We start from the raw sequence: 25,738 nt of genomic DNA on the forward strand, positions 1-25,738 counted from the left end.
ACCACTGCCTTGTCAGGTTTTCCTGCCTCCTCTTCCCCAGTGACCCTGCCCCTTCCCGAAGGCAACCGCCCCCTTCTTCTACAGCCCAGCGCCCCAAAAAATCCTCCTGACGCAAAGGTGGTTGTAGTGCCTTCTACCTGGTGCCACCCACAGCCTCCGCCTCAGTGCTGGCCCTTCCCAGTGTCCGATGCCATCCAGTATCCATGGCCACAGCCAGCAGACCCTGTGCTGCCAGGAGCCTGTGCAGGGCCCAGGCGCCTGCGCCGCCCTATGAACGCTGGGATTGGGCCCTGCTGCGCCTGCGCTGTAGGCAGTGGCTGTAGGAAGTGTTCTGGAACCCTGTGGCCAGGCCGCCCCAAGACCCTGCACACACCCACGGGGCCCTGCTTGTGAGAAGTGCATTTGTGGTTGTGTGCTACTGTGCACCTGGTGTGGAGGCTACACATCCTGGGGCAGTCCATGTGCCAGGCTGAGGACAACTGAGATACCTGGGCCTCCCTGCACGCTCAGGTATCAACACTTTGAGTGGAGGAGCTACAGGAGCAGCTGCAGTCACTGGCCCAGGCCGCCCATGTGCGTGAGGTCAGATGGAGGCTGGAGAGGGTCGGTCACCACATTCTGCGACTTCATGAGAGGCCCAGGAACAAGCAACTGATCCAGTGTTACTGCTTATAAATGCTTGACCCTACTGAACATTCTTTCTTTCCTTCACACCACTCAGCGCTCTGCGTGCTCACCCTGCTGGCTTTCCAGATACTCAACCACAGCTGGAGAAGGAACTAAAGGCACACTACCCTGGCCACATTTCCAGAGGGCCCAGTGGTAGGAAGTGGTCATGTTTCACTTGGGATTGCAGGGCTGTCCTCTGTGCAGGTCAGATGCATTGGAGGGTAGATGAGGCACGGGTTGACAGTGGCTCTGAGCAGAGTCCAGTCTGTCTTCGATTTTAAGGGGAACAAAGCAAAGGGTGGCTTTATTTCCTTCTCAAAACCTTGGCAATGCTGGTGGACCTTGAAAATGAAAAAATAAAAAGAACGGTCATTTTCCTTCTCAAGCATATATGAATGAGATGTTTCTATCATCCTTTCTGATACATCTCTTCTTGTCTTCAGCCAGCTCCTTACACAGTGCCTTCACCCCAGAATCTCTTGACACTTGACTCCAGAATCACACCCCAGCTATGGCTTTTGCTGTCTCTCTCTCTAACTTCCCGGGGTCCCTAGTGTCCATCCTTGCCTTTTTCAGTTAATAATAATAATATATTTAATATAATATTTAATATTTTTATAGTTCATTCGTTATCCCCCTTGTTCTGTGCTCTGTCAGTTCCTCATCCTAATTTTCCTCTCCCATCTCCAAAGTGATATTCTCACCCCTTCCCACACATAGAACTCACCAAGCCTCTCCACTCCCTGGGGCCTAAAGTCTCTCACTGAGATCAGACAAGACAGTCCTCTGCTGTGTATATGTTACAGGCCTAGATTATGCTGCCTGGTTGGTGGCTCAGTGTCTGAGAGATCTCAGTGATCAGGTTTTGTTGAGAATCCTGGTATTCGTGTGAAGTCGCCCCCTCCTCAACTTCTTCCATCCTTTCCCTAATTCAACCACAGGGGTACCAACTTCAGGCTACTGGTTGTGTGTAAGTATCAGCTTCTGTACTAGTCAGCTGTTAGTTGTGCCTCTCAGAGGGCAGCCATGCTAAGCTCCTGTCTGTAAGCACACCATAGCGTCAGCACAGTGTCAGGCCTTGAAGCCTCCCCTTGAGATGGATCTTAATTTGGGTCAGTGTTTGGCCACCTTTCCCTCAGTCTCTACTCCATTTTTGTCACTGCAGTTTTCTGTTTGTTTGTTTCTTACCTGTGAGCTACTGTGTATTAATAGTGAGTAATGGAATATACTTTCCTGTCCTAGTCTTTAAACATCCAGAACATTGCTCAGCAGGAGAGCATCATGGAGACAAGTGGAGCCCTGCTTGGCCCTGGAAAATGTATGTCAAGGAGTCATTAACAGGCAATGAGGTGGGGTAGCTGGTAGGGAATGGGAGAATCTTCATGGAAGCAAGGAGAGTGGGGAGGGGAATAGGAGAGAGGAAGGGGATAACATTTGAAATGTAAATAAATACATAGAATATCTAAGTAATTGATTTTAAAAAGAAAGAAAAAGAATAATCTCTACCTGATCAAACCCTGATTATGTCTTCTATCCAGAAATTTCTTTTTTTCTTTAAGCAGCAAGAAAACCTTGGGGTCTGAACCTCTTTCACTTTATAACTTTCCTTTACATATCTAGTGACCAGCTCTGTTATTTTGCAACTTCCTTTGATCGTCTTTCTCCACTACACATGCACTAGCTTTTTAAAATTCTTTGTGATGTTGTCAGTTAAGTATTCTGACCAATATGGAGCTGAATTTGGAAGACATCAGTCATAATAACTATATTTTTACCACAATTTACCAGTGTGACCTCATTAGCAACAACTTTTTCTTTTGAACTTGTCTCAACATAATGAGGTTATTAATTTAAAAAAGAGGTGTAAGTGTTCTTGCTTTCCCTTATTACCATCTGGAGAGAGGGTCGGTCCCTTTGTCACAGTTCCTGATAAATTGCTCTAGGGTGATACATTTAGATCTTTACAAAATGATATTTTCCTTCACTAAAAACTTGTTCTCTTTTAAATATTTTTAGGACCCAATATTGATAACTTTTATGCTGCTGTGCAAAAACACCACAACCAAAAGTGGCTCATAGAAGAAACAGTTCATTCTGACTCATCATAACAGAGGAATAAAAATCTGTTATGCAAGAAGTCCATGCAAGGGAGACTTGGCATTAGGCAGGCCTGATGGTCAGAGAAAGAAGCTAAAAGCTCAATGTTCCATTGAAAGCACGAATTAGAGAAAACTGGAGATCATGTGAGGCCTTGAACTCACAAAGACCACATGTGTTGACAGACTATGGTTAGCAAGGCCACACCTCCTAAGCCTCCCCAAACATTGCTAACAACTGGGAAACAACTGTTTAATTATTGAGCCGGTGAGCCTCAATCTCATGAAAAGCACTTCAGTTCCCACAATATTCAAGCATTAATGTGGCCTCACACAGCCTCAGAAGAAGCAGTAGAGTGTAAATGGTCAGATGCATAGTCCCTTAGAGCACACTTTCGAGGGTTTAATCCTGAGCTTTGCTACCTGTGTATCAGCCTGCATAGGTTTAACCTCTCTCTCTCTCTCTCTCTCTCTCTCTCTCTCTCTCTCTCTCTCTCTCTCTCTCTCTCTCTCTCTCTCTGTGTGTGTGTGTGTGTGTGTGTGTGTGTGTGTGCTTGTGTGTGTGTGTGTGTGTGTCTCTTTCTCTTCCTTACCTGGACAAGTTTATTTATGCATATGAAATACTTATACCAAAACCTTGCACATATTGATCACTTACTATATGTGAACATTTATGTTGATTTACTTTATCCAAATAAAATCTTTTGAATGTACCTGTGAATAAGGCACTTAATGATTCAATTTAAAGTAAATGGAGCAGAATCTATCTATTGACAAAGAGAATAATTTCAAGTGAGGATACCTTCTGTTTATCAGGGGTATCAAGTAGATCCCCATAAACAAAACAGACAATTCAGGTACCATTACTCTTGGTCACCCACAGGAACTTGGTGGTAAGAACTCATTGCTGGAAAGACTATATGCTTTAATCACAGAACAGGAGAAATCAAGCTGATAGTAACCTAGAATCTTCCTCCCTACTGAATCGCTTGCACCATGCCCGAAGTACTATACAGGCTGTTGAAGGAAAGAGAAATGTCATCAAAAGCCCTACCTAGCTGTGAACTCCATGAGATTTAATAACTAGCCTAGTAAGATACGCTCATTGATGGCATGAAAGCTATGTGGGTAACCTTCTGTTTGTATTTAAGGCCACTACAGAGAAAGGAACTTATACCTGCTATGGAAATTTTGCCAAGAACCCATGGCTGGGAAGCTCATATACCCTAAAGGAAACCTTACTTCTGTTCTTCAGGTCAATGCAAATTACATCAAACTGCCTTCTAAATACTTAGCCTTGTATCTATAGGTTAGTGCAGCTTTCACTCCTCAGTAGACATGATCCGTATTACAGAGTACATAGGTTAACACAAAGACTCACAGACAAATTCCAGAGAATAAGTGACTGTTGAGTTTCCGGTTCCAAATTGGACATTTATATTACAGTTCCCTAAGGTGAGCATCATGGAAGTGTGGGTGTAAAGATTTTAAGACTAGTTCTGCTATGCAGATATTTCTGGATGTGAACACACACGAGCTGTGACTGCCTGCCGAGACATACACAACATCAAGACAATACCATTACATAATGGGTGGGGGAAGGGAACCATAAGGACCACACCTGGAAGAGAACTGTTGGCACTTGATGATTGCTAAGGGAGTGTGGCCCATGGTTGGTTGTCCATGCTCCAGTGACTGCCCCTATATCCATGTGTGTATGGAGAGCTCTAATTAGACACAATGGTTTATAAGTGGTTTTTATAATGAAGAGGATATGAGGTTGAATGGGGCATGTGATGTGTATTGAGGGTCTAATAGAAGTTAAAGGAGGTCAATATGATCAAAACACGTTGTGTACGTGTGGCTTTCTATTTTAAATTTTATTTTCTCATTTTTAATTATTAGCATTTGAGTAACCTATGACACAGATTGCCCTGGAGCTGTAGTTGCAGGTGATTGTAACTCGACTGAAATGGGCATCTATTCACCTCCATGTATGACATTTTTTTGTGTGTGGGGGGGTACAGCAGAACATTATTGATGTTATTCAAGAGAGTAGGGAGGGTTCTCTAGGCCCGTCCTATTATTATGAAGGTCTGGGATAGAAGTTGTGAGGGAGATGCTCAGTATTGAGACCAGTCAGAATAGGACTTCTCAGGAACTGAGGGCCTCTCTCTTGCTCTCAGTGTCCTTGCTGGGGGAAGGGTGGTACAGAATTTATTACTCTTTAGAGGCCATGTAGGCCATGAGGTCCACAACCCTATTGCTGTAGTCATATCAGGAAATGATCTTCACAAAGAAGTCATTGAGAGCAATGCCAACTCCAGCATCAAAGGTAGAAGAGTGGGATTTGCTGTTGAAGTCACAGGAAACAGCCTGGTCTTCAGTGTAGCTCAGGATGCACTTTAGTGGACCCTCAGTTGCCTGCTTCAACATCTTCTTGATGTCATCATTCTTGGCAGGCTTCTCCAGGCAGCAACAGATACCTTAGGGCAGGAACACGGAAGGCCATGACAGTGAGCTCTCCATTCAGCTCTGAAATGACCTTGCCCACAGATTTGGCAGTCCCAGTGAGTGCAGAGGCATGATGGTGTGGGCTGCCCCATGGCCATCAAACCACAGCTTTCCAGAGGGGCCATCTACAGTTTTCTGTGTGGCAGTTATATCATAAACTGTTGTCATGAACACTTCCACGATGCCAAAATGGTTATGAATGATCTTAGCCTGTAGGGACTAAGCAGATGGTGGTACAAGATGCATTGCTGAGCTGAATATCTTGATGGAGCTGTCATATTTCTCATAGTTCATACCCATCACAAACAAGAGGACATTGGCTGAAGTGTCAGAGATGATGAACCTTTTGGCCCGACCCTATGTTGGTGAAGACGCCAGTATACTCCACAACATACTCAGCATCAGCATCACCCAATTTGATGTAGCAGGATGTAGCTCCTGGAAGATGGTGAAGGGCTTCCCATTGATGACAAGCTTCCCATTCTCAGCCTTGACTGTGCCATTGAATTTGCCATGGTATAGTTATACTCGAACGTGTAGATCATGTAGATGAGGTCAATAATACAGTTTTTGGTGGCAACAATCTCCACTTTGCCAGATCCTGAGCAGAAGGCAATACTGGTAACCAGGTGCCCAATACGGCCAAATCCATTCACAACAAAATTCACCATCTTGTCTAAGGGACAAAGCTGGCACTGCACAAGAAGATGCGGTTACCTCTGGAACAGGAAAGAGAAGAGAGCCAATATATGACATTCTTAAAGAATAGACTAACACAGATACACTTTTAAAAAGTCGATTTGAAATCCAACCACAGTACCTCAGAATATAATCTTACTTAGAGAGGGAACCTTCAAGGAGGTCATCAAACAGAAACAAAGCAATCAGAGTGAGAATGTAGCTATATGTTTGATCTCCTCATACAAAAAAGAGCTTTGGATATAGGACAAACATTGAGAAGATGAGAAGAGAGTCAAGCAGAAAAATGGTACTCTTCAAGCCAAGAAAGGGGTCTAGAGTAGGCTCAACCCTTTCTAGTATTCAAAAGAATCCAACCCTCCCATCACTTTGATTTTCTACTTTCAGGCCAGAACTATAAATTAAGCTACTGCTCTTGATGCCGCCCATAAGTGCATCCTGATTACAGCACCCTAGGGATTTGATGTAAGTAGTTGTAAGAACATGTCTATCTTGAAGAGGCATGCAGTGTGACCAGAGATACATGCTATCTCAATCTCTGATGGAAAATGATACAGTGTCACTAGTGCCTTAAGCCAGTTATAAAACACCAATGTGCACACCTAAGTCCAACGACATCAAGAGTGCTCTCCATCTCTATCTCATTCTCTCCTTCTTCTCTTCTTCTTTCTCCTCTTTATTCTGGTTTTCCATTCTTTCCTAATTCATCTACCAATAAATATTATCAAAGTAGAATCCAGACTTGTGCATTAAAGATATAAACCAGCTACAGGCTGGGGGTGAATCTCAGTGTTACAGTGCTTGCTTAGCATGCACAAGTCATGGATCCCAGTATTAACACTAAATAAGACTACATTCATTATATACAACCCTATACCAAGAAACAAACCAGAGAACATAAGGGTACAACTCTACAAACAAGCAGCATGTCTATCATTTCAGCACCTGGCAGCAGATGCCTGCTAATCAACTGTGCCCAGAGTGCTGCTTCAGTCTAGCTATATGTGTGGGGAGAGGAAGGATCCATTAATAAGAAAGCATTATTAGGAGATAACTTGGTGACTCTTACCAATGCTATATAAAGAGATGCATGAGGCTGATGATCTGCACAGCGCAAGGCTGACAGCTCTAGGAAAATTAGCCTGTTAACAATTATAACCTTCTAGGAGAGCTATGATCATGACACTGTGTACTTGAATCAGAGACATGCAGTAAATATTAAAAGAATGGCTTAACCTTTTATTGGTCCCCCGAGTTCTTACTCTGCAAACACCAGTCTAGGGTGGATCGGAGAGAGCAGACTCTCCCACTTAGTCCACAAGCCACCCCCTTCAGGCAGTTCCCTTTCCAGAGAGTTCACTCCACCCACCCTGTTGCTTCTGTCCCAGGTGGATCAAACCACCCCTGTGTGTTTCATTCCTCCACCACCCAGCACAGACATGACTGCAAAGCCTGGTAGCTTGTCAAGCAGGTTTATATATTAAACTCTCAATCCACAAACCCTCTACACAATAAGCTTACATCCAGTGGACAAGATACAAACTGCCCTTCTATATAAGATTAAAAGGCCTATAAAATGATTAAATAATATTTATAACTACTTATTGCCAATTAAGACCTTCTGAATCTAGATTATTCTTCTTTATCTCCATCTTGATTCCTCCTCAAATCCCTGTTCTTCCCTCCTCTTTTATTTTCCTAGCTTATTTTCCTAGCGTATTTACTGCCTATCTCTCCACTGTCTAATTATGTATCACCCACATGAGACTCATAGGTTTCAATAAAATGTGCTCATCGTATGATTCTGAGAATGTCACCCACCTCTCTGTACCTCAGCTTCATTTTGAAAACAGAGATAAATATTCCATTTCTAAGTTTGATATGAGGACTGATTATGCACTGGATAATACAGAAGCATACAGTAAACACAAATGTACTACACTGCTGATGTCTGATACCTTCTGTTTGGTTTTGCTTTCTTCTCCAGGCTGAGTTCTCTGAGCTGAACCTGACTGCTTATGTTACTGGAGGCTACATGGTGGACATGCAGGTTGTGTAGAATGGCACCAAAACTGTGAGGTAAGAAGACATAAGTTACAAAAGCCATCTTAAAATTGTATGTGAGAAGCCTCAAAGAGATACCTACACATCAGCCAGCTTGGTGCCTGTGGACACTTTCAGGGGGCATGTGTGTATCGCTGTGCCAAATGATTTCCACAGAGCCCTAGGTGCTCCTGTAATAGAAATAATTAATGACATGAGTACACAGGAAGCAACTGTGATGTCCAGAAATAAGGCTTGAGAGGAAAGTCGTGGGTTCTCATTATGGAGCTGTGACCCTATTCTGTCTATATTTGGTTCCTTTTGCTCTCTGTCTTTTAGAGGCAAGGTAGATGTAGCAACACTGCAGCCAGGGCCTGCCAAAGTTTCCATAAACTCATGCATGTGAGAGTAGCCTAACCATAGAGTAAAGTAGAGCAGAAAGACCAGATCCCTTCCTAGTGACACACCAGACGAAGCATCAGAAAATCCCCTCGATGGAAGGTGTTGGAGAAGGAAAAATATGACCAAAACATACAATAAATATTTAAATGAACAATGTTAAAAATTAGAACTTCTAGAAATGGAAAACTATAATAGGCCAGTGATCGAATGTGTTGTTTTTAACAGTATATTAGACACAGTTGGAAAAGCACTCAGGAAATTAAACAAATTGTCTTGAAGGAGGCAGAGAGGATGGATAGTGTTCGAAATGCATTAGGAGTGGGTATGTATCAGGACGCACTAGCGTGTTCACTTAATCACAGGTTCTGAAGAAAGCTGGAAGAATAAAAGAATGACCCACAGGCAGGTGTTCAAAGAATGATTCCTCCAGCACAGTATATCAACCAGAAGCTCAATATGGTTTAAACAAGATTAGAAAAAAATAATTCTACACCCAGAGGTGACCATGTAACTATGGAAAGAGAAAGAAAATATGGAGAATAGCCAGTTACAAAGGTAATTTCAATAATGGCTTTCATAGAACCATGGTGAGTACACATTGAGAGAAGTGAAGAACTTAGTTCCCAATTCTTCTGTGTCTGGGGAAATAACTTACATGAATGATGGATAAATAAGAACACTGAGAAGATCCTTGCTAAGGGAAAGTCTCGGATATTCAGGATAAAAATAATAATCCCAGAAAAAGCAAAGCTGCATGGAGGAGTGTAAAGTAAAAAGGAGGTGTATGTGGATAAATGTTGCTCTCTTGCTTGCTTGCTTGATTGCTTGTTTGCACTCAGCTAGATTTGCCAACTCATATAGTTATTTAAGGATCCCCTACCAAAAATGATGCTACTCATGAGATCTATGTTTTCCCACATGAATTAACTTAATTAAGACAGTCCATTATAAGGATAACTGCAGACTAACCGACTCTACCTAATCCATTCTTGAAACTCTCTTTCTAGGGAATGTTAGGGTGTGTCAAGGTGACAAACCTAAAACCACAACAAGCAGCCAGAAGCACTTTTTTTTCCTGTTGTACTGAGTGATTTGAAAAGTGGAGGAGTCTACCAAGTGGGCTACGTGAAGGCAGAAAACAATTTGTGAAAATAAACATCATCAAGTCTCCATCTAGGTCTGCAGTCTTCCTTCAGAATTTACAAAATTGTTTAAAACAGAGAATGTGTGGAAATGTCCTAGGTGTTTATTAATTCTCTTGTCTCTTGGCGTTTATGAATGGCAGGCTTTTAATGCATTTTTACTGAATTGGGTTTCCTCAAAAACACTGTATTAAAGTCCTCACCACTCATACCAGAAAATATGTATTTATTTGGAAGCAAAATACTTCCAGACATGATTACTTATACTGGGTTATACTTTAAATGTGTGGATTCACAATCCAATATTACTGGTACTTTTTAAAAATAATAAAAGAAGTTTTGGGAAAACATGCTATGCCTAGCCTATAATCCCAGTAACTAGAGGCTGAAGCAGGGGGATCCAGTGTTCAATATGCCCCTGGGGTGCATAGCAATTTCTAGGTCAACCTTAATTACATTAGACTCTGTATCCAAAGTGGGGACATAGAGATACAAGGAAAATGTATAATTATAAAGGCCAAAGCTGGAGTGATACATCAACAAGTCAAAAAATGCCAAGATACTCCTGAAATGATGGGGAGCTAAGAGATAGATATTCTTCCCCAGAATGAACCAGAGATGCTGACATTTTTATTTTGTGCATTTGGCCCTTACAACCATGACAGGATAGATTTCTGTCTTGTAAAGCTACCACATTATGTTAACTTTCCTATAGATTTATCAACCATAGAGCCTCTCAAATTGTAGTCCATGTACCAATCATCCTACCATCTTGTTAACACAAATTCCCAACAACTAGGTCTTGGGGAAGGGCCAAGTTATCTAATCCCCTATGTGTTGCTGGTTCTATAAACTAAAACCGGACAACAATGATTTGGGTAATCTCGGAGATGATGAGGATGGTGATGGTGAAATAAAAAGAAGAAGAATGGGAGGATGGGAGAGGAGACTGAGCAGAAAGAGAAGGGGGATGAGGAAGACTAACCATAACTTGAAGAACCAAAGCTTTGAAGACATTGTCAATAAAACCAAAGACCTGGGTCCAGGGAACCCAAAAGGCTCTCACTTTGTTTCTATTACTTGATTTTCTTGTTGCTATGACAAAATACCTGATAAAAGTAGCTTGTGAAAGGACAGATTTGTTTTATTTCAAGGTTTAACAGGTACAGGAGCAAGTGTGTAGGAGGTTAGTGGCATCATGTCCACATTTGTAAATAGAAAAGGTAGGAAGTAAAGCTAAAAAATCTCAAGGCTGATACCTAGTGACCCACTTTCTTCATTGAGGTCCCACCTCCTAGTAGGCATGGCAAACCTTTTGATATCAGGATACAACTTTGCCATTTACAAAATTCACAGGAAAGAGCCATATCACTGAGCTATAAACAATGAGTAAACAAACCACGCATACAAATATTTCATAATGTTTGTTTTATTTGGGGTTTCTAATGATAGAATAAAATACCATGAACAGAAGCAACCTTGGGATGAAAGGATTTTTTTCACCTTATAGCTTGTAGTCAGTCTCTTATCCAGGGAACTCAAGGCAGTAATCTAGAAGTAGAATCTTAGCAGCAGCCATGCAACAATGATGCTTACTGGCTTGCTCCTTATGCCTTCCTCTGTTTCGTTATACTAATTAGGTGTCCGTGTTTATGAATGGCTGTGTGTTTTATGAAATACAATAGTACACTAGGGCGCGTGGGAACATCTGAGTGGGCCCATGCCAAGACATGTTCTCCTGAACAAACAAGCCATATGACAGACCTAATATAAAGAAGATTTATTGGCAGGAAGGGAAGGGGACATGAAGATTGAGGTAGAGAGGCAGAGAAGGACAAAATGAGAGAGGGGAATGGAGGAGAGAAAGAGGGGACAAGGCTGGCTGAGGACACATGGGAAGAGAGGATGTGGGGAGAGAGTAGATGCTGTGTTATGTGTGTAGAGGTAAGGAGAGGTTCCAGTGTCCTCCGTATACATCTGGCTCCTGGCTCATACGTGGTAAGGGTTGTGGGAGATGCAAGCTGCTTCTAAGTAACTGTGGGCAGAGCCTAGAGAAGTTGATAACATATGGCACAACCCACAGTGATATGGGTCCTCCCACATCAATTAGCTATTAGAAAAATGCCTATAAGGCTTGATATGGGGCAATCTTATGTGGGCATCTCCTCAGTAATGGTTCCTAAATGAAAATAGAGAATAAGAAAAGAAAGGACATTTTTGCTCCTATGTATGTTGGGGAAGATTTATTTTAAATATGTGGGAGGGCACAGTCAGATACAGGGACATCTGGGAGAGTCCAGAGTGGCCATGACACTGAGACATATGAGGGGGTGGGAGGAGATAGAGAAGAGAGAAGAGAACAGGGTGCATGAGCAGGAAGGCCAAAAGGTACAAAAAGAATGGCTGACCACAATGGTTAGATTATATAGCAAAAATCTAGGCTGTAGTTTAGGGTAAGGGACAAGTATACCAGACAGGAGGGCCCTGGAAGAGGTCGGGACTAAGGAATTTTGGGAAACCTGGCAGACAGGTTTGATATGATAGGTAGGTACATCAGACTTTTGTTCCAGTTTGAAACCTAATAGTTTCAAATTTGCAGATAGCTCTCTAGCTTATATCAAGTTCACAAAATAAAAAAACCCAACAATAACACCCAGCCAGGCCGGTGCTATAAGTAGGTTTATAATTTTATATTGGACCACAACTATAGTTATCCATAGCGACATAAGGCCCACCAGTTGGACAGGATTGTAAGACTTAAAGTTTTCACAACCTTCCAAAAGAGCATTATTATCTGGGAATAGAGCATTCAAACACACAAACCTGTGCAACAAGAAATGTCTCAGAGTCTCCTGGAGGCAGCATACTCTAGTAAGCTTGATAAAGTCTTCATATTCAGACTGTCTAGAAAGTATGCAGTCACCAGGAAGCCACAGCTTGATTTACAAAGTGACCTGCAGGTAGAAGGCACTGGTATCTTTATCCATGTGAGACCATGGCAAGCCCTCACTGTGCTCTCCCAAATTGGAAGGTTGAGCTGTTCTCTTGACCTGTGGTATCTCATACTTAGGTGTCATAATGGAAAATGCCAACAGGCATTTTGCACTGGGGCTATAGTTCATTGCACATGTGAGCAGAACCTATAGCCAGATGGGTTAAGCATCATCTCTGGGTGTGTCAGCAGGGATCTTGCCGGTAGACAGAGTATAGAAGATGGGATCTCACAAATATGGGCAGGCACTCTATCATCACAGAGTTCAATCTAAGAGCACATGAGGCATAGGTAAGGGTGTCTTCTGGACCGGAGGCATCCATGTTCTCCTGTATTCTTTCATTAAAGCCTCTCGTTGTCAAGGTTTCACATTCTAGGATTTATACCAATGGTTTCTCAATTCTTAGACTGACATTAAGAACACCATAGGCTCACCTGTTTCTCAGGACTCTACACTCACACTGAATCCCAATACTGGTTCTCCAGCTCAAACTTGGCATATTGTGGGAGTGCTCTGTGGTCATATGCATTAGTCTTTGAAAGACATTTCTGTTGCTTCTGTTTCCATGGAGATCTCATATTCCAAAAGTGCAGGATGGTAGCGAGTAAGCCACTGATGGTCATCATCATTCATCTGTTCTGAGGAACAGTACCTAAATGATTTCCCACCACAGTGACCCCCTCTCAACCTCACTGTCTAAGCAGTGTGTGCAGTTGACAATACATGACCAACCTTAGTCTATTGGACTATAAGCTTGAGATTAAAGGTCAGACAACAGGACTTTCTCCAGAGATTTTGGATAACAGACACAGTAACATGATTTCTGCAGGACTCACTGAACTGCAGAAATGTCCAGAGCTGCTGAGCTGGTAGGGTCAATGCCGATGGCTCTCTGTCTCCCTGAATGAATGACCTGTCAAAAATGGAGCCAAAGCACAGAAAATAACAGCCAATAGTGAATGACCTGGCGATGTTACTCAATACTGGGTCCACACTTTTCCCCAGACTTGGGCCAAGAAAATCCCTTATACTTTAAGCCAGCTTGAAAGGCACATAGAAAATTCATGAATTTTTATTTATTTAAAAAACACTTTGAGAGCATTTCCTATGGGCTAGGTGAGGTTCCAAGCATTTAACATATATTACCACATTTTTTCCCTTCAACAACCACAGAAGGTGTGTGCTATTTAATCCCAGTTTTATAGATTAGAAGGTTGAAAAAAACCATTGAGTTGTGTAATGGAATCAAGGTGTCCATCAGCTAGAGATGAAGCTTGGCCAGTCTGACTCCAGAGACTGTGTGGAGCATCTCTGCCCTTATTGCCCCCCTTTAACAAAAAAGAGAGTGCTCCATTATTAAAGAGGTGTTAAGTTCCCCAGTTTAAGTGGAATGTAAGAAGATAGTTCAACAACAATTTGAAACAAAACATAGGAAGAATCCAAGAATCTGACAGGGTACAGGGAAAAGGTCATTGCCACTGACTGCTGGATACCTTGGCCAAGCTCTTTCTATAAAATGTGATCTTATCTATTCCTACAACCCCATAAGATGGTCCAAAGAAATCAAGGGGGCAGTGGAGGTTTGCAGTTAGAACCCAGACTCTAAAACCGCCTGCCTGGGTAGATAGATCTCCCTCTTCAGCCAAAACAAAGGCAAGTGCGACCATGGGCAGCACATTCTCTGGAACACTCTATTCTAACAAATTATCACAGAGTCCAATGAGAAACACATGAGATGGCATGTGCTAATGCCTCAGCCATGTCTAGACCAAAGTAATCTTTAAATTAAATGCTGGTGATTATTGTCATAACCCATTTTACAGAGGGAGAAACTAAGTTGTGGAAACACAGACTCACTTGGTGGCATGGGATTGCCTGCCTCAACATCGGATTTCTAGAGTCTGGCAGTGCTTGAATCTGGCCCTGGGTTCTGAAGCAATGCCAGATGAAGCCCTGGGAATCTTTAACTCCTTACTGAAGGAACTAGGAATCCAAGATCTGGGTTAGTTGTTTCTGTCACTGTGACAAGATGACTGCGTTTAGTGCATTTAAAAGGAGGCAAGACTCATTTTTGGCTGGAGGTTCCAGATGTTTCAGTCTGTGATTGTTTGACCCAGAAGTGTTGGGCATGGTGGTATTAAGCATATCTTTGTGGACGGGTGACACAGAAGATACTGTCACCTCAGGGTTCTTGAGAAACCAAAGAGAGCAAGAGATGAGAAGGAACCAAAACCTTAATGCCCTTTTATGGCATGCCCCAGTGCCCTAAACTCTTTCCACTAGGTCACAACTTTTATGATTCCATCAGCTTCCAATAGCATGAAGCACCCTGAGCAAGCTACCAGTGTATGTGACCTTTAGGGTCAACTCAGAGCCAAACTCATGCATCTTTTCTGCAGAGGCTGAACAAGGACAGAGCTCATGTGAGTAGAGAGCTGTTGTCACCCAGAAGTCAGAGCTAACCATCTACCTCTGAGCCTCTGCTTCTTCCCTCACAAGGTACTAATGCAGCTTGTGTGGCTTCTGTAAGTGCCACATGAAATAGGATATGAGCAAAGCTTCTTTATTCCACCAATATTTGTGAAGGACTCACTATGCCCTGGGCACTGTTTCTGAAACTAGACATTACATCAGGAATTGTATGAGGCAAGGGACAGAATTCACCCCTTCTTGGCTTATTTAAAATAAAAGGGCTGTAATAAAAGCTTCGTTTGCAGAGGAATGTGTCGGACTGAAGGGACAAAGTAGGGAAGTACCATTCCAGCTATAGCTTCCCAATCTGAAAGCCCTAACCCTAAAGTTCAAAACTTTTAGAGTACTTTGATGATGCTACAGTTGAAAAATTCCACACGGTGAATATGTGTTTAATGTACAAAATTATGAAAAATATAGTACAGTAACCCAAGTCTATATCATGAGTATATAGAATGCAAATGGATTTTGTGTTTAAATTTGAGTCCCATTTCTGAGATCTGTAAATATGCAATACACATAAATATACTAAAATCCAAGAACATCTGAACTGTGAAATGGTCCAGAGCACTTGTCATGAAAGACACAAAGGTCTAGTCTAGTAGATGAGTTAAGCAGGAGATGCTGTGCTGAGCTCATGGGTGCAGAGCCTCTTCTAAAATGCACCCTAGTAATGGAGGGCACTATTGTGATTATACAATGCCAGATATAAATAGACATGTTCATCTCTCAATATTATAATTTATTAACTTTCAACAAATGCACAGTAAGCAGTAGATTCATTGGCCACAGTTAGCAAACTAGGGTTGATTATGTTGATAGTCAGCTAAGTTAAACATGGGTCCTTACACTCCAATCTCTGTCTAATTTTTTTTTGTTAATCCTCTATCAAACTACTTTGCTGAAAGTGTTTATCAGTTGTAGTAGCAACCTGGTGAATCATTTGGGTTCACTAATATATACTACCTTATCATTCACAAATAATGATACTTTGACTTTTTACTTCCCAATTTGTACCCCCTTGATCTCCCTCAGTCTTCTTGCTCTGACTAAACACTGTCCCCAGTGAACCAAGGAAGATTACTGGAGCTTAAATAACCTATTTCAGGTAACAGGAATATCCCTGTCATTTTAATTGGTACATAAACCATTTAAATAATACTTCTAGCTATAATTTATCTTTCTCAGATCTCTGACAATAGACTGACTGTAGCTTTAACAAAAGTCATGTTTTATTTCTTCTTTTTTCTTTTATTCATTCATTTGACAGGACTGAGTAGTATTGTCATAGTAACAAGCTCAAGATTTTAAATTTCCTAAGGTTGTCTTCTAAGTACAAACTTAAACATTTTTTCTCCCTGTGCTGAGAAACATTCATTTAATTGAACATTCACTCCCCTGTAAAGAGAGTTAATGCTTTTAACTCTAAATCAGTTTTGGTTTCCCAAGCTCTTTTCTGTGACTTTAAGTCATAACACCTCATCTACAATATAGATTTCAGTACAGATTACAAATGGTGGTAATACTAAAATATCTAAAACTTTTATCTCTCCCTTAAAGCTTAAAAAAGTAAAATCTGGTAAGCTTCAGGGAACTGACCTGGACCCACTGCTCACAGGACAAACTCCAGCCAATTATTTCTTAGCCCCAGTGCCTATTTAACATGTCAAAGCAAACACTAGTCACCAGGTTCTCCTTACACTCCGCCCTGTTCCTGTTCTTTCACTCCCAATTCTGAACTCTCAGCCCCCGTTGACTGTGATACTATTCCTTATATAATCCAACCATTTTGGTTACTCCTCTTTGTTTCTTTGGGCTCCTGACTGCTGCCAATGGCTTTTCTGCTGTCCGCTCCACTCTTCTCTCTCCTCACAGGACACAGCTCAGTTTGGTTATGTCCACTCTGGGCTCTCCCAGACGGCCATGCCTCTGTCTATGCTGTCTCACATGCCTATAATAATAATATAGTCTCACATGTGACTATAGTGGTTCTGCACTCCCTTGAGAGTATTGTGTGGCAGCCCCTTGATTGATGGATGACAAACACCCACATGACTCTTTACCAGAACCTGGTATGAATTGACAGGAAAGCTTTTGCCCCTCCAGCCATCCTAAACCTTGCCACTCTGCTACTGGAGACTGAAGATTCAGACCAGACACATCGATGTGAAGAGATCCTATCAGAAGAAATGGGTAAAAGAAGGGACCTGAAAGACCAGCCATGGCCAGAAGGTCCAAATTGGTACACAGATTCCAGCAGCTTCGTGGTTGAAGGTAAGGGGGTGGCAGGGGCAGTGGTAGTGGAGAGAACTAACATCATATGGGCCAGTCATCTGCCGGAAGGACTTCAGCACAAAAAGCTGAACTGATAGCTCTCATTCAAGCACTACAGATGGCCAAGGGCAAAGCTGTAAACATCTATGTGGACAGCAGGTATACATTTGCCACAGCACATTTCATGGGGTTATATACAGGCCTGGAAAGGACATTAAAAATGAAGAGGAGATACTCAGTTTGCTAGAAGCTGTCTACCTGCCGAAGAACATGGCTATTGTCCACTGCCCAGGTCACCAAAGAGACAAGACAGAATTGGAAAAGGCAATAGGATGGCAGATTCTGTAGCCAAGGAGGCAGCCCAAGGGGCTATGATTATGGCAGGAATCTCCCTGGACCACTTGGCAGCCCTGAAAGGAGACACTGAATATATGGAAGAAGATCATCAACACATGGACATACTAGAAATCCCTCCCTTCCCCCGTCAAAGGACAAGAGGAGATACAAGCCAGAAGGCAAACTGGCCCTTCCCCAGGAAAACAGGGGTGACCGTGAGGACCACCTACACTGTCTGACTCTTTTAGGAACTAAGCATCTTGGGAGTCTAATCAAAGCCTCAAATTATTATGTCCCCAAAATTTCAGAGACTGTTGATAGGGTTGTAAAAGCCTGTGTGCCCTGTGCTATGATTAATACTGGACATTCAAAATTCCCCTCTGCAAAAAGGCTCAAAGGGTGCCGGCCAGGTGACCATTGGGAAGGAGATTTCACTGAAGTCAAGCCTGCAAGATAAGGTTACAAATATCTCTTAGTTTTTGTACAAACCTTTTCAGGATTAGTAGAAGCCTATCCCAGCAAAGCAGAGACTGCCACTCTGGTAGCTAAGAAGATTCTCAAAGAAACTTTTCCAAGATTTGGGAAACCCAAGGTAATTGGGTCTGACATTGGACCCTCATTTATTTCCCAGGTATGTCAGGGACTGGCCACACTGCTGGAGATTGATTGGAAATTACATTGTGCATATAGACCCCAGTGTTCAGGACAGGTAGAGAGGATGAATAGAACTCTAAAAGAGACCTTGTGAAAATTGGGCTCAGAGACCCGTGGGAGAGACTGGACTATCCTCCTTCTCTCTGCCCTGTTCCATGTATGGAAAACCCCTGGCACATTTGGCTTAACAGCCTATGCGATTGTGTATGGGAGTTCTCCGCCCCTCCTCAAATTATGAGGGGCCCCCAATTTTGTGGTTCTTTTTAAAACCCTATTTGCTCTTTTAATGGCACTAGAAACAGCCCAATGTGAGGTCTGGTTCCGATTGAAGGGTGCCTATTAAACGGGAAGCTCAAAAATACCTCACCAGTCCCAGGTGGGAGATGTAGTCCTGATTCATTGGCACCGGACTGGGAATTTAGAACCTTGCTGGAATGGGCCTATCTGGTACTGTTGACCACCCCTACCCCTGTCAAGGTAGACAGGATTGCTGCTTGGGCCCATGCCTACCATATAAAGAAAGCTGCAGACATTATTAAAAATGAATGGAAGCTGGAAAAGACTGCTAATCCTCGTAAACTTCACCTTTGTTGCAATTACTCTTAATCCCCATGCACACAAGGAGCTGACGTGGCAGGTGATATTATAAACTGGAGATATCCTGTGGTAAGAAAAAATGGCCCAACCTTGGACTTGGTGGCCTTACCTCACCCCAGATGTATACCACCTGGTGGCAGGGTTAGATACTTGGGACATTCCTGAATATAGTGCAAAAAATGTACCGGTAATTGGAAAAATTGGGGGGGGCCCTAGGGTGTGCTAAGCCCCTCACCTGTTGTGCAATCAGGTCAGCAGACATATATGTATGCCCGAGAGATGGTAGGACATGCCCTGAAGAAGTTAAGTGTGGAGGGCCAAAATTCTATTTTTGTAAATCATGGGGATGTGAAACTACAAGAGAAGCTCATGGTGTCCCACCTCCTCCTGGGATCTCATCATAGTGAAAAAAAAAACCATACTGATAGACCTACCTTTGCCTCCCTAAATTCTAGAGTATAGAAGGTTAGAAGTGGTCCCTGCAGCAAAACCCCCTTTTGCAATCCTTTAAACATTACCTTTACTGAAAAGCACAAACAGGCCAGAAATAAGGTTAAGGGGTTGAGTTAGGGACTTATAGTTTATGTGTCAGGAACAGACCCAGGCCTAATCCTGAAGTTGAAACTCAAAATAGAGAACACTGGCAGTTTCTAGGTGGGGCCCAATAAAATTTTACCAGAAACAAACCCTAAACCTATCCCAGCACCACCCCAGCCTCAAGTCCCATCTAGAAATCCAAGTGCACCACTATAACGGCCCTGAGTGTCAAGACTGCCACCATAGTACTTCAACCAGAGACAACCAACAGAGACATCTCAATCTTGTACAGGGAGCTTTTCAGGTGTTGAATCAGACAAACCCCAATATTACTAAATCATGTTGATCTGTCTGGGGTCCAGGCCCCCCTATTATGAAAGGATAGCATCCAATAGAACTGTCACCTATAAAGAGTCACACCAGTTTTGTTCATTGGGATCAAGCCACAAGTTAAAACTCACAGAGCTATCTGGGGCTGGCCTATGTATAGGGAACATTCCTAGCACCTATACTTCCTTTGTAGCTCCACATTGATTGTCAATTCATATGTCAGCACTTATCTGGCCCCTCAAACTGATGCTCACTGGGCCTGTAGTACTGTACTAACTACTTGTGTCTCCACCTCAGTATTTGACCCCACCCAAGATTTTTGCTTTCAACTGGTACCCCCAGTTTATTATCACCCAGAGGGGGATGTAACCAATGCAGAAGACCTAAGACGGACGCCAGTTAAAAGAGATCCAGTTACTCTGACTTGAGCAGTACTGCTGCGTGTCAGGCTGGCATGAATTGGGACAGGCACTGCAGCAATGGTCACCTCTCAGCGCTACTTTTCAGACTTGAGAAATGCAATGACTAAGGACTTAGCAGGCTTAGAGCAATCTTTTAACAAGCAAGAAGAGTCACTTCTTTATCTGAAGTAATCTTACAAAATCACAGGGGACTGAAATATGTATGTCTTAAAGAGGGAGGGTTGTGTGCTGTTCTAAGAGAAGAGTGTTGTTTTTATTTTGATCACTCTGGTGTCATCAAGGACTCCATGTCTAAGCTGCGTGAGAGACTGGGTACCAGGAAGAGAGTTGGGGAAGCTAACCAAGGGTGGGTTGAAAGCTGGTTCTCTCACATATCTTGGCTCACCACTTTGATTTCTATGCTACCAGGGCCTATAATTTTTCTATTGCTACTCTTGACATTTGGACCCTGCATCATAAATAAGTTAGTAGCCTTTGTCAGAAAAAGCATTGGTGAGGTACAGGTCTGAATACTTCGATTGAAATATGGTGCATTGAAGGATCTCGAGGGAGCCTAGGAGCAGGGTACCAAGTTCTAAGATTAGAACCAGCCACTAGAAGAAGTGGGGAATAAAAGAGTTTAAATTTTAAGCTAAGCCCCACTGACCCTACCCTTAGAGGAGCCTAAGAGTAACATAAGATGTTTCAAGAAGGGGCCAGATGACAGATACCACTAAACATCTCGTGTTGAAAAGTCTGGCTTTGTAGTCTGGAGAAAAACTAGTAAGAAGGTAAGTGTGCCTGAAAACAGGGTGGTCTAGAGTTGAATCATATCCAAAAGCAGACATAGAATGCCAATTTGAATAAAACAATGAAATTGCTATGTGCTTGTTGTTATCTAACTATGTAATCCTATGTAATTTACCTATAAATATTGCCCCCTAATTTAATTTGGGATTGACTTCTCTATCTCCTGTGTGAGATAGGAGTCATCCTCAGATCTCTGATTTCCTAAATACACCTCTTGCCTGATTGCAGGAAGACTGGCTCTCTGTGTTTACTTGGGTTTGAGTTCTCTCGGTACTTGAGTGAGGGGCTTCCCCAATTCGGAGTTCTCTCAGATATTGGACAGGAAGGGACTACATATTACAGGGGTTGATCCAGAGCATAACTGACAGAGGGCATGATACTTAGGGGTGTAGATAATGTGCTGATGGGTCTGGTCATTTACTCACAAGTTGTGTCACCTTATACAATGTGTAAGTGTCTTCAGGCGTCTTGTTCTACAATCTGAGGCAGGGGAATAAGCACCACTCAGGGCAGCTGAGAAAATGTGAAGGTCACATGTCTATAGAGATGGTTAACATGTGCCTGGTGTGTAGAAATTTTCCATGTGATTTGAACAATGATTCTGTGTTCCTAGTGTGAGATGCTGCTAGGGAAACTTGATCATCAGGGAAACACAAGGTCCCTTCTTGATTTTATTGGGGTCCATGGTGTGCCTAAGATGCTCAAGGTGCCTAAATGTCAAATAGCAGAACAGAGATGCCATGAGGAAGTGATGGTTCCAGTGCTGCATTGACATTGCACCTCTGGTTCTCTCTGCAGATGAGGAGGAAATGCCCATTTTCACTCATGACAGATGTTCCTCTGGCAACTGAGCTAGGTTGAAATAATAGATAACCCTATGGAGAGCATCCTACACAGACTCAAGTATATGTGTGTTTTAGGGTGGAAGGCAAAGACATATGGGCAAAATAGCCTGTTTGTTGGGTCCCTCTGCCAAAGAATCAGGGAATTTAAAAAGTGTAAAGGAAAAATTTGAATAGTTTCAACACAAAAAAGTACATCTAGGGATCAAACTCCAGATTAATTCTAATTAAAGCACACCTAATACAAAGAACCTGGATCTGCCCAAAACTTCATTTTTAAGAGAACAGTGAATTGGATGTCTGTCCTAGTGCCTTCTTTGTTGCTGTGCTAAGATACCTGGAGAATAGTCACATAAGAGATGAGGGGTTTGTTTCAACTAACAATTCTAGCTTGAAGTCTATCATTGTGGCAAAGTCTCAGTAGCAAGGCATTGACACATTTGGTGAGGCCTCATCCACAACCATGAACAGATAAATGAATGTGTGTAGGCTCAGTGGCTTCTGTGATTGTTTGTGCTCAGTTCAACTTCTCCACTTACATAGTTCATTACCCTGAGTGTAGAGAATAATTGGCCCTCAGTGGGATGAATCTTCCTACACAATTGATTTAATTAAAACAATTCCCATGAGTCTGTCTTACAGGCAAAACCAATGTAGTCAGTCCCTTATTAATATGCTGCTCTTTTCTGGTGATTCTGGGTTGTGCCCAGGTGACAAGACTAATTACTCACCATGATGACATTATTTTGTAGGTAAATTTGCAAAGCATAGAGAAGTGATGAGTTTTAGGCCAAGACTGCAAGGGAGTCTGCATGCTATGAATCTAAACCCTCCTGATCAGGGATTATCAACATTGTTTCCATAATTCTGGTTGTGGAAGATGGAATGAAACTGGCTTCTGTAACGTCACATGTTTGAATTCTCAATTACCTATCAGTGGGACTATATGGGAAAAATTAGGAAGTGTGGCCTAGATTGAGGAAGGATTACTCCTGGACATGTTCTTTTTTGATTCTGAAAGAACATGCCATTCCTAGTTACCTCTGGCTGCCTCCAAATAGTGAATAAGATTTAACCCCTCAGCTACTGCTCCAGCACCATCTCTGCCTGATTTCCTGTTTCCATGCTCCCCACCATGAGGGCCATGGACTCTAATCCTCTGGCACTCTATCACCAATAACTCTCCTTCCATATGTTTCCTTAGTTGTTATGTCTCCACAGCATCAGAAAACTGACTAAGATGCAATATCTACCTGCTGATATCCCGGCCTCACACCTATCAGTTTATTTAATTGGATGGAAGAAATTGAGGAATCCATGAATCCTGATTAGAATGTTCAGCCAACAGTAGGATGGTGTCCCTGTTAAAGTGTTTTCATCTTCTGCCCCACAGGCTGGGGTCCTCCCCCATTTGCCTTGCTGGAGCTGCTTCTGGCTGAGACCTGGAGGAAAATTTATTAGACCTTGAGTGTGACATGATCTTCTGAAGCTTCCATACTCCATAGTGACAGAGCATGAACCACTGTCATCTACCTCCTCTGAGGGAGACTGCAAGAACTAAGAAACTTATTTTCCTTGTTGACATGGAAATTTTTTTTGCAGGGTCAGCAGAAATGCTCCACAAAACACATAGGCTAGCAAAAAGGTCCCCCAAGAATCTCCCTCAAACCCTAGACTGAAGCAAGGTATTGTAGTGCCTTGACTCTGTTACTTAACAAATGAAACATACACTCCGAGATTCTTTGCTATCATTCATCTTACGAGGGCTCAGAGGGAAAACAGATTGTAACCACCTGTCCAAGTGAAACAGGCATGGGGGTAGATGGAATTGAAAAGTATTTCCTCACTGTCCATATTTAATAGTCTTCAAAGCTCCGTGTTTCTTTATCTCTACAACTGCTAAAGAAGCACAAATTCCTCAGAATCCAGACTATGTGTGTTCTCAATGACATTGTTTTCCACGCTTAGCAATTTTACTCTTTTTAATTATGTGTGACTGTGTGAGCACACATTACTATGTGCATGTTATCGACGACACATGGAGTTCACAGGATAACTCAGATGCTGGTTCATCTTCTCCTTCTACTTTGTTTGACCCAGGTCTCTTTGTTTTCTTCTGGTGTGCAAAGGCTAGTTTCTTTATCTTTTCCTGTCTCTACCGCTCATCCTGCCTTTCCAGAACGAGAATTACTAGTGTGATGCCAAACTTGATTTTTTACATTAATTCTGAGAATGCAGATCTAAGATCTCACCCTGGTACCATTAATCTATCTCCCTATATTATAATTCATCTTTAATCATTTAGTTCTTTTAAAGAAATATCGAAAAATAAAATCTTCCAATCATCTAAAAATCTTGCTATATATAGAAAACAGAACAGTTCTACCCTTGGTGACGAGCAAAGCCAAGAAAATTCTGAGCTGTTGGGAGAAAGAAACCTGGCTCCATCCACAGCTTGGTAAGTTGCAAGCTATACATATTAAATGTGAAATACTTGTAAGCTCTAAAACTTACAGTAAAAAAGCTTTTTTCTAGAATAATTTGTTATAAAAGAGATAGCTCACTTTTTTTACTCCTGCTAAGAACAGTATATCTGGGCTCTTCTCAATATAAATACAATTTTTAAATGCTAATACTACCACCATCTTTGGGTGTGATATTTTTGGAGTGATGAAGGAATGTACCATGCTTAAAAGATCCGTGTTCTGCACTGTTCACTTGCTGTTGTATGAGGCAATCTTTCCTCCTGAATCCATCAAGGTCTTGGTACAAAGCAACAGAAATGGTTGGGTGACTAATACAAGACAGTGGATGCAGCAGAGATGGGGATTCACAACAGAAAATGGTAGGGTGAGGTACAGGGGTCGCCTTGACATATTGGCAAAAACCATGGGAGCCATGGGTCTGACCACCATGAGTCAGAACTACACAGTCCAGTCTCTATAATGCAACAGCTGTCACTGTCACACAGAGCAACCTCCTGGTCTCATTATCTTTCTTGTGTTACTTTTGCTAGCATTTTGTCCTGAGGACTAGATGTAAATGGTAGATGGGAATACTATGGAGAGTTCTGACCTGGGGAACTGCCAAGACTTTACTCATTGATATTTTACCATGAAGATGCTAAGGTACAGGGACTGGAGATATGGTCCAGTGGTTAAGAGTGTGTCCTGCTCTTGCAGAGGCCTGAGCTCAGTTCCAACACCCAAGTGTGCGGCCTCACAACAGCTTGTAACCCAAGATTTAGGGAACTCCATTCCTCTGGTCTTTGCAGGAACTCAAGTTCATAAGCCTACACACACATAACTAAAAGAAAAATCTCTTTTTAAATATATGTGTAAGTAAAAATAATTGATATTTCAAGAAAGCTATCTTTTAGCTGGTCCTAACTTGGCTGCCATCAAAGGTACAGAATCAAAACATTGGCATCTTTCACCTCACAAGATCTTGTACAACTTACAGGACCAAAGCCAGTGATTTATGAAGTCTACCACATTTTCTCCACATTTAAACACCCTGTCAGATGAGAACAGGAGGAGAAAAGGGATTGCTTCTTCTTGGGGTGACGACTCTTGCAGACCCTTTCATTATGCAGATATGGTAGATGAAGATTAAAATGCTAGGTGGCACTGAGCTCAGTGCATTGCAAAAGAATATCATAAATACCAACTCCTTGATGATATATACTGAACACTGACCACCATACACTGATGTTTCAGTGAAAACCACCAAATCTCCTGCATCTAACCTCTTCCTTTTCTTATTTATCGTGCAATTAAACATGAATACTTGGGCAGTAATTTTCTTGGCTTATCATCTAAAGCTCTGTCCCACTCCTTCGTTCCTTAGAAATGTAAGGTTCATAAAGTCATTGCCTTAATAGCTGAGTAGTAATCCATTGTGTAAAGGTACCACAATTTCTGTATC

General features: G+C 42.2%; 1 protein-coding gene across 1 annotated transcript in view; it reads left to right on the top strand.

The window, feature by feature from the left end:
* Positions 1–203: 203 nt before the first annotated feature.
* Positions 204–25,738, top strand: part of LOC308435418 (putative sperm motility kinase W) — a gene marked incomplete at both ends in the record, with an annotated part of 91,012 nt that continues 65,477 nt past the window's right edge. Inside the window, 3 exons of the mRNA XM_080942653.1 lie at positions 204–306; positions 17,137–17,304; positions 18,138–18,271. Coding sequence (XP_080798779.1) covers positions 204–306; positions 17,137–17,304; positions 18,138–18,271 — 405 coding nt within the window. The remainder of the gene's footprint in view (positions 307–17,136; positions 17,305–18,137; positions 18,272–25,738) is intronic.

This window comes from Micromys minutus, assembly GCF_963924665.1.
Source record: "Micromys minutus genome assembly, contig: SUPER_22_unloc_5, whole genome shotgun sequence".
Taxonomy (NCBI): Eukaryota; Metazoa; Chordata; class Mammalia; order Rodentia; family Muridae; genus Micromys; species Micromys minutus.